General features: G+C 41.0%; 1 protein-coding gene across 2 annotated transcripts in view; it reads left to right on the plus strand.

Annotated features, from left to right (window-relative positions):
• Positions 1–10,193: 10,193 nt before the first annotated feature.
• The window catches only part of LOC133416099 (seizure protein 6-like), a 73,667-nt gene continuing 69,852 nt past the window's right edge, over positions 10,194–14,008 (plus strand). For both annotated transcript variants that reach the window (XM_061702752.1, XM_061702753.1), the window contains exon 1: positions 10,194–10,630. In XM_061702752.1, the coding sequence (XP_061558736.1) occupies positions 10,543–10,630 (88 nt within the window). In that variant the 5' untranslated portion in view covers positions 10,194–10,542. The remainder of the gene's footprint in view (positions 10,631–14,008) is intronic.

The following is a 14,008-nucleotide window of genomic DNA, read 5'->3' on the forward strand; positions in this document are numbered from 1 at the left end:
CTCCACTTCCAGTAAAATCACAATTCCATCTGAATAAAAACAGACTAAAAGCATTTGTGTTTGAATGCAATTGGTTGTTTTGAACAAAGCCATTATGGGGAAAACCTTAGGGTTTGTCTAGTTATTCAACTTAGCAAAAACAATGTTCATTTTCATTGTAGAAGGTTGTTTTTCTCATACATTCATTTTTAAAGTTCTAAAACTGTTCATCTTTATATAATCTTTTGTTTCTTTTTCTTTTGTTTTTGTTTTTAACACCAGTAAACCTGGTATTACATTGGTCTGTGTGGACCTATCATATCCACTTCAGAATCAGCTCCAGTAATCGTTTGGAGGTGCTTAGACAATAACTGAGCAGATTGCAGAAATTACATATCTGAGATGAAACCTCTATGGAAATCAGCACAGCAGACCTACCAAAAAAATAAAAAATCAATCATTGCAAATGTTTACAGGTCAAATTGACTTTCCTTGCAGTGTTTTGGAAAAATGTGTCAATATTGTTTTTAATGAGTACTTTCTGAATTGTTTTGTAATGGATTGGGTAGATACTCTGTAAGAGGAGATGATAAAACATTCAATAATTCATAAGCCCACAACTCTTTTACATTTTGTTTTGTGTTGACCTCTAGGGAGACGTGCTTGTCACCTGATTTGTGTCATCACGCCACAATCAGAATGTTCCATAAACAATGTTACCAATCATGCAACTGAGGGAGACGCAAAGGTTTCTCGCATTCAGTTGCTTCTGTGGAGCTGCTGATGGGAAGCTTTTGTTGTCTTTGATTTAGTGATTGATGTGGAGGCGCCCTGACAAAGGTGAGTTTTAAGCATCTACAGGGAGATATGATCTGGAATATATAAACAACCTTGTGAGGAAAAAAAGCAAAGCGTCATCTTTGTGTAGCGAGGATGCGTGAGGCGGAAGGGCTGGTTTGATTCGTTTTGCGCCACTGAAATGCGACAACGACTTACTAACTACTGGTGATTCTGGAAAAACAAAAAAGTTATACAAATTATTGACTTATGATTTATACACTATTTTGGGCATGCCGTTTTATGATTTTTACTGACCCAGGGATCATTACAAGATCCTCTGTTTTTTCCCCTTGTGCATCTTGACATTTCATTATTGATGGTACTAATATGTGAGAACTTAAATTAAACTCTCTTAAATCCATACTGCATATCAATATGAACAAGGATGATTGTTGTTGGTGGTTGCTCCAGAGAAAAAATAGTTATTTTTATTCAGTGTTGACTTGAAAGTTTCCATTGACGCTATTTCTGATACATTGTCATTGCCCAAATGTATGATTTATGCTATTTCTGAATCTTTTCAGAAGTCCTACTCATCCATCTGACATGATCAATGAAAAAAAACAAAAAACTTTAATTAAAGTTTAATAATAGAACAACCATCCATGCTCCTTGACATTTGGAGGTTAAACAATATACCAAAGTCATCATCAAATATCACTCTGAGCTCATCATCTTTACTCTCAGTTGAGTGCATTGCTGTGTGCTTCTACACTAAATAGTCAAAGGACTGAGTCATCTCACCATCAGCAAAGCTCTGATTTTGGACAATTAGTTGCCTTTTACAACAATTAGTATTGATAGACATGGATGGTTGCAGAGTCACAGAGACCACGCTTAAGCATTCATTATATTTAAGTGGGAATTAGCATTGTTCAAGCTAAGAAAAAAAAAAAAGCAGACCTGTATGCCAGAATGTATTCTCCTCTAGCTAAAAATGGAAAATATAAGCTTGATTGTCCCCTAAAAATGGAACCAAACAAAGTCAAACCAATGTGTCCTTGCCGTGTTTGTTGATTGATGTACAGTAATACTGTACAGAGGCAACAAAAAACAGGTTCATTTTGATGAAAGAGCAAAACGGAACTGTACAGTACAAGGTTGACATGTTGAAAAGTTTGTATGAATTCCCCTTGCATCTTGCCTCGGTTCAGTCGGTGTCATTCTGAAGCGCCTGTCTGAAGTCCAGAATAAAAATTAAACCCTGTGGCTATCAAGTAATATTGCCATCTGAGCCTTTTAATTTCCATCAGCAACTCACTTCAGAATTGCAGTCAAACATTCTTCAGCATAGTAGACTCTTAATTACATCGAATTTAAATTGAACATGGACTCAAAAAGAGTAGCCAGAAAACAACCGAGAAAAATAAATGCGTGCAATTGGACCATTGTCTCCTGTTAGTACAACTGCTAATAATGTAACACTACAACTATTGGTGTGGGTATTAGTTATCATAACATATAAGAGTTAGGATAAGATAATCCTTTATAGAGTGCGGAAAATCACATTACAGCAGCCATACAAGTGTATGAACACAGGTAATACTGTTTTTTAGTTCAACTCAAGAGCAAAAATATACTCATTTAGCTCCATAATTTAAGTTGTACAATATGGTTGATTTAAAAACATGCAGAAGTATCACATGCTGAATATTTCCCATCTGCAGTATAGGGCGCATATGCTACGTATAGCGCAATTAGCATGATCGTGACCAAGCTTGTAACTCAGTTTACTCATATTTCAAATCAATATTCCCCATTCAAATGGGTTGAAAAGCCAGTAATACACTTCAGCCCCCTGACAAATGCCATTTTTTTAAATTACATTTTTAGTGAGGTAAAATAGAACTGTATTGTACAAAAATCTAATAAAACATAAAAGCATCATATATCTTTACATTATTTTGAATGAAGTGTGATTACTGTATGTTGGGACAAGCCAAGTGAACAACAGTTGTAATGTTTATGTGTACCTTTTAACGGTGTGGCCTAGTGGCAGGAGCCGAGATTCAAACCTCAGAACTCTGGCAGACGAGCTCATGACTCATCCACCGTGCTGCCCTCTCATGATAGTGTCTTTAAATTGTGTTAATTAAAGTTTTCAATTTGTTAAAAATGTATCACTAAACTAGCAGAGTTTTGGGTCCTTTCTTCTCATGTCTTAAGTAACATTTTGACATTTAATGCTTAACACAGCACACAACGCAACGGATGTACTGCGTGTTGACGTGTGGGAGATTGGCTGTCTTGCATAACCGCCACCCGCCTCCCTTCTTTTAACTCCTCATTAGGAGATCATGTGACATAAATCGACAACCCGTGACCGACCAGAGCGCAGCGTACTGTACAGGTGCCACCTGGTGGGGGGTGGATGAAGAAAGTGAGGCGGTTTGTGTGACTTGTCACTTGTCAGGCATTGCTTCCGCTAGCCTTGAGATGCTGGGCTGTTGCCTGAGAGTGCTTTATCATCATGATAAATGCAGCCTTGGAGCAGTGCACTATCAGCACGCTCAGAAGCGTGGGACACGCTCTGACTAATGAAAAGAGAAGGTCAAGGAGAGGGAGGGGTGCGCTGCGGGATAGCGAGAGTCAACGGCAATGTGTATGTTCAAGTTTGGACAACATGTCAAAGCCTCTGTCAAAAGGTTGACAGTATACATGGCAATTTCTTGCTATGTGTGTCCATGATATGTGAAACATTTGTGTAAATGCTTTATTCCCAATTTTCTTGCTTATTCTATTTATTAAAAAAAAGGACATAGGGGGTTCTATTTTCTCAGCGCATCTGCGGTGGGCCGCAAATGCTGGCGGATTCTGATTTTCATGCAAGCGCAAGGCTCACTGTGCATGTTTGCCTATTTGGCAGATCGGTCTGCACCTAGCTAGGCGTTGCGGCGCATCGAGGGGGTGTTCTTGGAGATGCGCCCGGCGGAGTGACAATTTGGTGGCAGAAAGTCGGTGTAAATCCACGTCTGCTCAGATCACGTCTAAAGCTTGGCGCAAGGTAGACCGCTGTTCTAACGCGATTTTGGTGAATTTGATGCGGGCACAGTCACACAGATACTGAGGTCTGCAGACATATATTTAAGTTGCCAGCTATTATCACCAGCTCATTCTGCATTTCATAAGGGCGCTTGCTGACATTTCCTGTGAGTCGGCTGGAAACACACCCACCAACGCGTTCGCTGGGCTGCGCTGCTCTACGAAATGACCAACCCGCCTCAGGCACACAGTTACACAAAAATAGGGCCCAGAACTACAACAGGTACCTCATGATATCACCATCAGTGGCTAAATATGAATAAAGCAGCAAAAGAGCTTCAGCATTTAAAAATAATTCATTGTGTCGTATCTGCAGCTCCATGGTTCTAATTACACTTGACAAGAAGGGTTACACTCATTTTTCTGTAACCGCATTACTGTTGACATATTTCTTCTATCTTGAACGTTATTACAGCAGGTGTTGAGCATTTCCTGCACAGTGTTAATTTTGGAGTCATTAAAGTGACAGCGTGGAGCACAGGAATCCTTTTGGGCTCATTACTATAGTCTGCTGAATCTATTGGCATGTCTCTGCATGAGCGGGACTGGTGCTGCTCCCCAGCCGTCCGAGAGGAGTAATGATCAGAAGAGGCGGGGGTTGACGTAGCGCTGCACAGTCTTCTGGGTTGCAGCCTCGGCCGGGACCCAGAACGACAAATATGCTCGCACACGAAACTAAGAAAAAGCACGAGATGATGTTTCTGTCTGTCTGTCTCCTGGTCGCTCTCCTTGTCGACAGTTACAAAAACCACCGAGCAGATGTGAAATGTCTGAGGTCAAAGGTCAAGCGTAGCCTCACACACAATTCCTTTACTCCCTCGAAAAATGGAGGTGGAGAAGAAGCTGTCCTGTGTGCAGCCAACCTGCTCAGAGGTTGCTTTCCTCCCCAAATGCCGTAAATGCTAATAAGTGCAATTAACAGGGCTCCAACAGAAGGAAGAAATACAACATGTAATTACAACCTGCTCTTATGTATTCATAAAGCCCGATTTAAAGTTAAAAAAAGACATTTGACATTAATGTAAGGTGAAAACGAGATCATTACACGAATAGAAAAAAAAGAGACATTTGACATCAAGGTGGAAATGGGCTGATTACAATAACGGCCAGCATGTGGCAGATAAGAAATAAAAACAACACTTAATTAAAGAGTGGTTTTGGATCCTCATCAGTAAACATGGGATTTTCTTTTTTTTTTTTAATACTGTATTGCCAATTTGCACATTTGCACAAACAATATTTATGAGGCCTTCGCACGCATGAGTGATGAGGGGAGGATCTCCTGTGCAAAGACGCGCCAAAATAACAGATTCAGCCTATTATTGCAGCCATTCTTTTGACATTTTAATAATGGACACACTGATGTTCCATATTTAGTGCTTTTGTATCGTATTCTTGACTGCCCACTATGATTATCTATTCCCTCTCTATTCGCTTCTTTGCTTTGTTTGACATTTGTGTTGACTCACATGCATCAAATCTAAATGCATCCGAAAGACAAAAAGTGGAGAAAAAAGAACAAAGCTAATAATACCATATAACAACACAATTATGTTTCCTTATCTTCCTTATTGTTCTATTGTCTCATTTTCCAAGGTTGTCTGTTAAATATGTAAAAGCCGAGAGGATTTTCTGCCTCGGGAAAAGGTACAAAAAAAAAAAAAAAATCGTCAGGGTCAGCAAAATTTGTCAATTCTCCACTGGCCTTCTTTTATTCATATTCTTTTATGAGACCGCCTGCCCTCAACAGAAATATGGATTAAATAAATAAAACACTTGCACTGTATATGAATCCTGCCTGGAAATTTTTTTTCCTAGATCCATCACTGTAGCTGTATTCAAGAGAATAACCTCGACAATCATACACAATTTTCTCTCATTGGTACAACGAAATTTCATGTCACTTTGTACTCTGAGAGGACGCCTCATTCTCAGTTAAATGAAAAGAAATGTTTTGCCAGCGTTGATGTTTACTTGAAATCACCAAATACGCACGTATTCATTCTCGACATTCTCTTTGATTGTCTGCACCCCAGAATAAACCTTTGCCGGAGATAAAATTGCAAATTCAGATTCGAGCCACTACCTAACTGTGTTTTTATTCAGCTCTGGATAATCGGACCTCTGTAAAGGTTTACGGACATATGTGCCCTGTGATTGAATGACGACCAGTCCATGGTGTACCCCGCCTCTCGCCCAAAGTCAACTGGGATAGGCTGCAGCTCACCCACGACTTGAGTAAGGACAAGCGGACTTTGGTCCACAATATGGAGATATACTGTCAGTATAATGCAGGGTTTCCCCAAAGTCACTATACACTTCCTTTTGTCTATTTTCTTTCAGGTATCGTTCGTGCAGATGTGAGACTATCAACGTCTGACAGTTTAGGCTTTGCAGTTTTTGAAAGCGCTCCCTTGCCCATGGCTCGCCAATTGATATTGGAGCAGCGTTGAAAAATTGCTGCCTGGCAAGAATTTTTTCTTTCCCTAACCGCGGTTCAAACTCAGTTTGCGAAGAGTCGTCAAAGGTGTCGGTGATCCTGTTAGCGGAGTGGTCCAAACAGCTCACTGCCATGGCATTGTATTCTGTGTGAAATAAATCCAATAAAAGTAATTCAATCAGAATACTCAATGTATGTGCGGTGTTCCATCAACATAAATGGGGATGTGCCTCCCGTTCTATAGAAAAGCAGTTCTCAACTTTTTGGCACCATGGAGTCACTATAACATATTGGCATAAAAACAATTGAAGAATATGCTTAAATATACAATTCAACATTGTGCCGTTACGATGAAAGTAATTGTTGTAATAGTGGAGGTCCTGCGCTTTCAAAAAACTCCAAAGGCTTGTCTTTTAATACTGGCTGACACAATGTTTGACGGTGACTCACACCTTACAGTTATGTAGTTTAAAAAAAAAAAAGTCTGCTCTCGCCGATCTTCTCCACCAGAAATATCACAGCTGTAATAGCCAACTCACAGCGCCTCTTTGGTCAGCTCAATCAAATATTATTTTTCGTTCAGTCTCTCTACTTTTATTTTGTATTCATGATTAAATTTTGTTTATTTCAACTTGAAGTGCAATATGATTTTCCACCTTCCTGGCATGCTGGACTTACTACAGCCTCTGTAGCGCATAAGAGTAAATGTGCTTATGTGATGTGCGCATCTTGTTACCTCTGTCAGCAGTCATAGCATCGATAAATACCAGAGAGGTCATTCCGTCCTCAGTTGCGTGCTATAACACTGCCGCTACCAGCTTGGAGACATGATGCCCCTCAAAACTTTTCTCATCCCATAATTCAAATAGTTGACCTTGGTTTTATTTGTCCGAATGCTCGGAGTCCACAACATAGGACTTTCTGGCAAAATGTCCTCTGGCTTCCCTGTTCTTGACTGTCATCAGTGGTTTTCACGCTCACTATTTACATGAAGGAAAGCCGTTCTTGCCAACCTTCTGCAGTGTTTTTGACTCCTGGTGACGTAGAGGGCATTCTCTTCACAAAGGGGATGATAGATTCATCTCATCAAATATAGAACTAAGCTGCCGGAGTATTCATTTATTATTTTCTAAGAACCATCATTAACACAAACAATAAATCTGTCATGGTTAACCGCTTGAATAAAGGAGCTGTCATCTAAAGCAGCTGTTACAGCAGCAAAGTACGAACCGATTTGAAGACAATAATTTTGATTGGGCGCTAAAAGAGGTCACAACGCTCTACTCTGAAGGTAATGCGCCATGATTAGCCCTGCATGCATTTGTGAGTCTTGTGACTGCGATATTGTGGAACATTACCGCAGGCTGTAATTTGAAGCTCGCAACGCTGTGTGGGACGAGACCCAACTGATAGCATTTGGCAAGCGATCGCGTCAGTAGGCCATCTGAATATCACAGTCATCGCTCTGAGTCAGTAGTCAGTGTATTCGTTAGCTGAGCATGTAATAATCAGTCAGTCCTTTGCGACTTAATCAGCATCATTAGATGTTTTTACATAATCCTGCCATATGAAATTACCTTAATGCTTGTAAAGGCTCACTACTGCAGTGTGCCTCATTACCTTGGGACATTGGTCATTTCATTTCAAGGGTCTGATTTTCATTAACTGCTCACCCCCCCCGACCCATTAGCAGAATGAAAGCTCGCCTGCGACCATCTGGCTGCCGACTAGACCTTAGAGCTGCTTTAAGGCTTCAACGTGCTTCATTCAACACGGAGAGGCAATATTAGTTGTTTCATACTGGATAAAGAAGCAATATGTCGGTGCCATGATCGAGGAGAGACAGTCGAAAAGAGCCTGGGAAAAAAACAAAACGTGTTAATCAGAGGCTGATGAAACTTGGGGTGCACAGGTGTAAACATACAATTTGAGATTCATCCATCGTCCATCTTGGCTTAGGGTGTAAAAACTCTAAAGAGAGGTGTGCGTTTTAATCATCTGCGTAGTACATGATTTCTTATAAAGAGTGGTCTATTTTTAACAGCATTTGCTTGCTGATACTATTTTGGTACCTTCAAAAGTTCTCTCCATAGCCTTTATTCGCATCCTTATTCTCCCTCTCTGCTCCCGTCTCCTAATTTGCTTGTATTTCGGTTTTCAGAATGCATATCAGTCGCGTATGATGTGCTGTTCAAGGGACAAAACACAAAATATGCTTGAGGAATTCGGGTCTAGTTTGTGTCTACCGGTACAGTAGTTGCCATGCATTATATTTGCAGGTGAGATGACATGTATACAATGATAAAGGTCAATATTCATTGACTGACTATAATGAGCTCATTTTCAATGTAGCAGCAGAGCAATGCACTTACTGTACCCTTTGTTCCGTCTGACGTTCTGCCTTTACAAATAGTATGATAATACCGTGTTATAGTTGGAGCTGTCAGATCAGAAGGCGGTATTCGGATTTTAGTGATATTTTTAGCTACATGAGGAGCAAAATTTAGAAGCAGCACTCAGTATGATGGCGTACACTTCTACATGGCTTCAAACTACGACAATAATAATACAACTAGAGTTTCCTCCCCAGGGACGCAATCTTCCTAAAGTGCATCGTGTACCGTCCATAGAAACTATTATGATAAAGAATGGATTCATTTGTTACAAAAAGGTCCCGTGAAAGAAATGTGCCTCTTGGATGATCTACGTATATAAGTTTTTAGCGTTGCAGTTGGGCGGGCGCCTGATACAAACTGCAAGGTCTTGGCCCTAAGTGCTGTGTGGCAGTGCAATGAAGCTAACGAGTCTTCCACAAATAGCACTTGACGACTGTTGTCATACTGTTGGTAATATTGATCTTTCGGGAGAAGCCATTGTGTCACTCGCCCTGGCTTGACTGCGAGGTCAAAAGTAAAAAAGACTCAATGTACCAAAGGGACTTGCTTGCTTTGCTTACTTTATGTCCGTACGTGTTGCTGTAACTCCAATAAAATACGAGGTCACATCTTTTTTTCCGCACTGGTGAGCCATGTAAGAACCATGTAAAACATTACTGGAAACGTGACCATTTTAAAGGCAAACAGTCATTTCTTACTACATGGCAAACACTCCATAGAAAGGCCAGAGGCTGGTTTGGAACCCTCAACCTCAGACATGCTAACCACTCATGCCGCCATGCTGGTATGACTGCATGACGTATATGAAATATTTAAACTAGACTACATCTGCCGATTCCAGCAAGACTACATTTTTTTTTTATATAAAGATGTAATATTTATTTTGATGGCAGGACAGTGGTTAGCCTATACGCCTCACACTTCTGAGGTTGGAGGTTCGAGTCCAGGCTCCAGCCTGTACTTGTGTACTTTTCATGTTTTACTGCAGCTTGGTCCCACATTTCCCAAAAATATGCATGCAGGTTCATTGAAGACTACTGTAAATTGACCAGATGCCAATGTAAGTTCTTTGAATGCTTGTTTTTGTTTATATGGCTTTACCCTGCGATCACCCAAAGTCAGCTGGGATCGATAGTATAGAAAATGGATGGATTTAAAAGAAAAACAATTCCCCCTCTGTATTTCATATGCGACTATAGTATAACTATGTGCGGATTTTGGCGAGTCCTCTCAATGCAATGTAATCTACGGTGGAAATAGAATTGACTTACAATGTCAGTAAATTCAATGTAAAGTTGCCCGTCTCTCTACGTAGAATTGAAAGTCTGATGTGAATGCATGACTGGTCCCCATTTACTGTCAAATGACTTTGTGTAGAACGGGTCATGAAACGAGGCAATAATATAAAACAATAAAGCTAGCGGCGTGGCTATGGACGTCATCAGCTGGTGCAGAAAGGTGTTCCTAATGTTGTGTCCAGTGGGTGTCACATGACACGAGCGCAACTCGGCGGAGGCTGTTCCGTCTTGTGACGCGAGGAGCGAGCGCTGTCCTCGGTGCTGGCGCTGTCCTCGGTGCTGACGCCTTCGCGCGGCTCTCTCCGTCCAATGTGCCGCCAGCTCCCACGGCCACAATCCGCTTACTGAGCGTCCCCGATCAAAGCAGGACCCTCCGCGTTGCACTTGATTATTCCCGGCTGTCGTCTCACGACGAGAAAAAAAGCGTCACGGATTCAACTTTGCATTTTTTACGGACGTTCAAATCTCACCGTTTGCTGTTTTTTTTCTTCTTTTTCTCCACCGGTTCTCCGACACAAGGACGTTATTTAGACGCGGCGCGACCTCGATGAATGCTACGAGAGCAGACTGCGCGTTGACGAGCATGCTGGCGTTGTGGCTTCTCGCAGCTGCCGTGGCCGCGAGCCACGGGCGAGGTAAGGAACTTGCGGGCACTTTCTTTCGGTTGTGGTGCGTGTGTCAAACTCAACAAAGCCGCGGTGCTCTCTGTCATGTCTTATTTGAATTTGGCAACAGAGTCCGCAAAACAACTAGAAAATGATTTTGCTTTAGAAAATGGATAAACTAAGCAAGTATCTGGGCTAACAAAACCAATAAAGGGAAGCTAAACCTGTGTGGTAGTCATCCACTGACCTGTTCTAGAAACTTCAAGAATGGATATTAATTAAACAACTAGACAAAGCATAAACTATTGTGTAAACTAGGCAACGGATCAGGGTAAATGAAACTAAATGACAAAGAGGGAAGCTAAACGTGTGTTTTAAAATCAGGCACTGACTGATTCCACAAACTTAATGGCTTATCAAGAATTCATTAAACAACTATAGGTGGACGACTGGTTAGCACATCTGCCTCACAGTTCTGAGGACCGGGGTTCAAATCCCGGCCCCGCCTGTGTGGAGTTTGCATGTTCTCCCCGTGTCTGCGTGGGTTTTCTCCGGGCACTTCGGTTTCCTCCCACATCCCGAAGACATGCAGTGTAGGTTGATCGAAGACTCTCAATTGCCCGTAGGTGTGAATGTGAGTGCGAATGGTTGTTTGTTTGTATGTGCCCTGCGATTGGCCTGCGACCAGTTCCGGGTGTACCCCGCCTCTCACCCGAAGATTGCTGGGATAGGCTCCGGCACGCCCGCGACCCTTGTGAGGAGAAGCGGAACGGAAGATGAATGACTGAATGAATAAAAAACTATACAAAGCAATATGGGAACAAATAGATTTAAAGCTATACACATCAGTCAATGAATCAGTATCGTCACAATGCAAAAATATACATGCATACTGATTTGTGAAAGGACAATAACCTCCTAAAGTTTGCAGCGAATGAAAACAACAACAACAACAACACTTCCACGGGCTCTACATTGCAAGCGGAGTATTACTAATCACAAATTGATCGACAGCTACGGGGTGAAATGTACATGCAGTTACTTCTGGTCCGACAACAAAAAAAAAACAAAAAACAAAAACGCAGAGACTCTTTAATAAAGCACAACACACCGAGAAACTTATTTTAATTGGCTAAAAATCAATCCAACTGGCTATTGTGTTCAACCTTGCAATTTGACATGCATGGGGTGTTTGTTAGATGATGGGAGTAAAAAGAAAGAAAGAAAGGGGGGGGGGGGGGGGAAGCAGCCAGAGAGTGACTTATTTGGTCGCTGCGGTCTGTGTGACAGACGGTGTTTAGTAATAAGACTCTAATCCTTAGGAATTGCAGAAGATTATTGACCGAGCTGTTTGACACAGTGGAGTGCTTGTGGGAAGTGGCGATGGATTCGTGCACAGTGGCCTTGCCCTAATTATTTTGGTATAGCGCATCTGCCCTCTCCTTCCTCCTTACATCCGCCTCTGACTCCTTCTCAACTTCAACTGCATGCGTGATTATACATTTGAAATACTCTATAGTGCAACATGAGAATGTCATAATTTGGTTAGAAAATGAGGAAATCTTCTAAAACCCGGGCAGATCACCCAAGAATATTAGTGAATCTTACAAAATGTGGCGTATTTCAGATGGGATATTAGAAACGCCTCTACACCGTTGCAGACTATGATAATAATCAACATTTTGTTAAAGTAACACCGCTCATTGTGTTCGTTTTTGAATGGAATTGGATTGTCCACGTGTGCTACTGTGGCCGCTAGTGAGTGAAATCATTTTTTGAAATGCTTTTTCGACATCCTGCGCAAGTGGCGCCTTTCGTGGTTCATGTAGAAAATGGAAAAAGGGAAAACAAGTATAATACGAAACAATGTAAGAAGTGTGAAAATGAACTCATATTGTGTTGCCTGTTTCATTTGCCCTAACTCAGCCCATCGAAAATGAGGTGCAATTCTAGTGCAGAGTATCAACAAAACAAAACACCCACTGATTGAAAAGCAGGTGGAGGAAATGTGCGCAGACATTTTACATTGCATGAATGTTTGATTGAGTAAACACTAATGCAGAGCGCGCAATGGTCGTTGAGGAAGACGGAGGAATAATTGAGTGTTTTCAGCCCCAACAACACACCTGCACCGTGTGTGCTCAGTGCTCAAAACTCCAGGGAGAAGGAAAATGCAGCAGGCAACGACTATTTTTAGCGCCAAAATAAAACTTTACAGCTTCCATTAGTGAATTTGCTGCTTAGCCAGCAAACACTTGCTCACAGTTTTTAAATTTTTAATCATCGAAGTTTGGGTCTTTTGAGAAAGTCAAACCATGTGCATGCTGGCGCTTGTGCTGCTGCCCGTTGCTGTCGTCCAATTTCTTCTAATCAATTTGCTACCTGACGGAGACCCCACACGGTCGTTCACTGCATTGAGAAACGCACACAATACCTTCATTTGCCAAGATGAGTTGCGCACATCAGCGGCTCGAATTGGAGAAGATGTCACTTGTTGTTGATGATTTTAGTAGCAACAACATCTTTGTAATGGCTTCATACTGTAGTTGTCATGCAAGACTGCAAAAAAAAAAAGGGTTCTTTTCCATTTACTTTCCTATCCAAGTTGTATTTTATTGTTGAGATAATTGGGCTTGTCTTGTTCAGTCTTCAATCATGGCATTGGAATGCACTAATATGGCTGCTTCTGTCTGTTTATAAATTTATTTGTCGTTAAATTAAAAAAACTTGGATTGTACATTCAGTCGTGGACTGTACGCCTAGCATACAAGCACACTTTCATTTCATATACCTTTGCTAATTAGTTAGCTTTACTTCGGCATGTTTTTGTTCAAAGTAATGACATCACATTTGTATTTTCCAATGCAGAAAGAAGAGCACATTCATCTGAAACATTTTTTTCCTTGATTGCTTTGCCTGAGCTTTGCCGAGATAACTTAATGAGCTTGATAAGCGAAACACTCTGTGACAACACTACATGCAGAACACATAAATAATTAGTTTGAAACTTTTAACAAAGTGTGACATCTGCTCACTTAGACTCTGCCTCATACCATTGCAATAATTCATGCTAAATGATATTTTCAGTCCAAAATGCAGGCAGAATTGCATTTGGCACCAGGATTGGGCAATTTATTTTCCAAAGGGGGCGATGTGAGAAACTGGAACAGTTGTCGAGGCCCAAACAAACATGCTACCCTCAATTGCGTTCCATATTAATTGAATATATTGTATTTTTATAAAACAATACATTGTATTGATTCAACAACCTGCTGCTTGTTGTAAATTGTTATGATTAGGAAATTAAAATGTTGAACAAAAGTTACAAGTGATCATTAAAATGTTATTATTATATCATTATTTAGTCGACATTCACACACAAAAAGATGTTTCCAGTGTTCAAATTTG

The sequence above is a fragment of the Phycodurus eques genome, chromosome 17, assembly GCF_024500275.1.
Source record: "Phycodurus eques isolate BA_2022a chromosome 17, UOR_Pequ_1.1, whole genome shotgun sequence".
In the NCBI taxonomy this organism is placed as follows: Eukaryota; Metazoa; Chordata; class Actinopteri; order Syngnathiformes; family Syngnathidae; genus Phycodurus; species Phycodurus eques.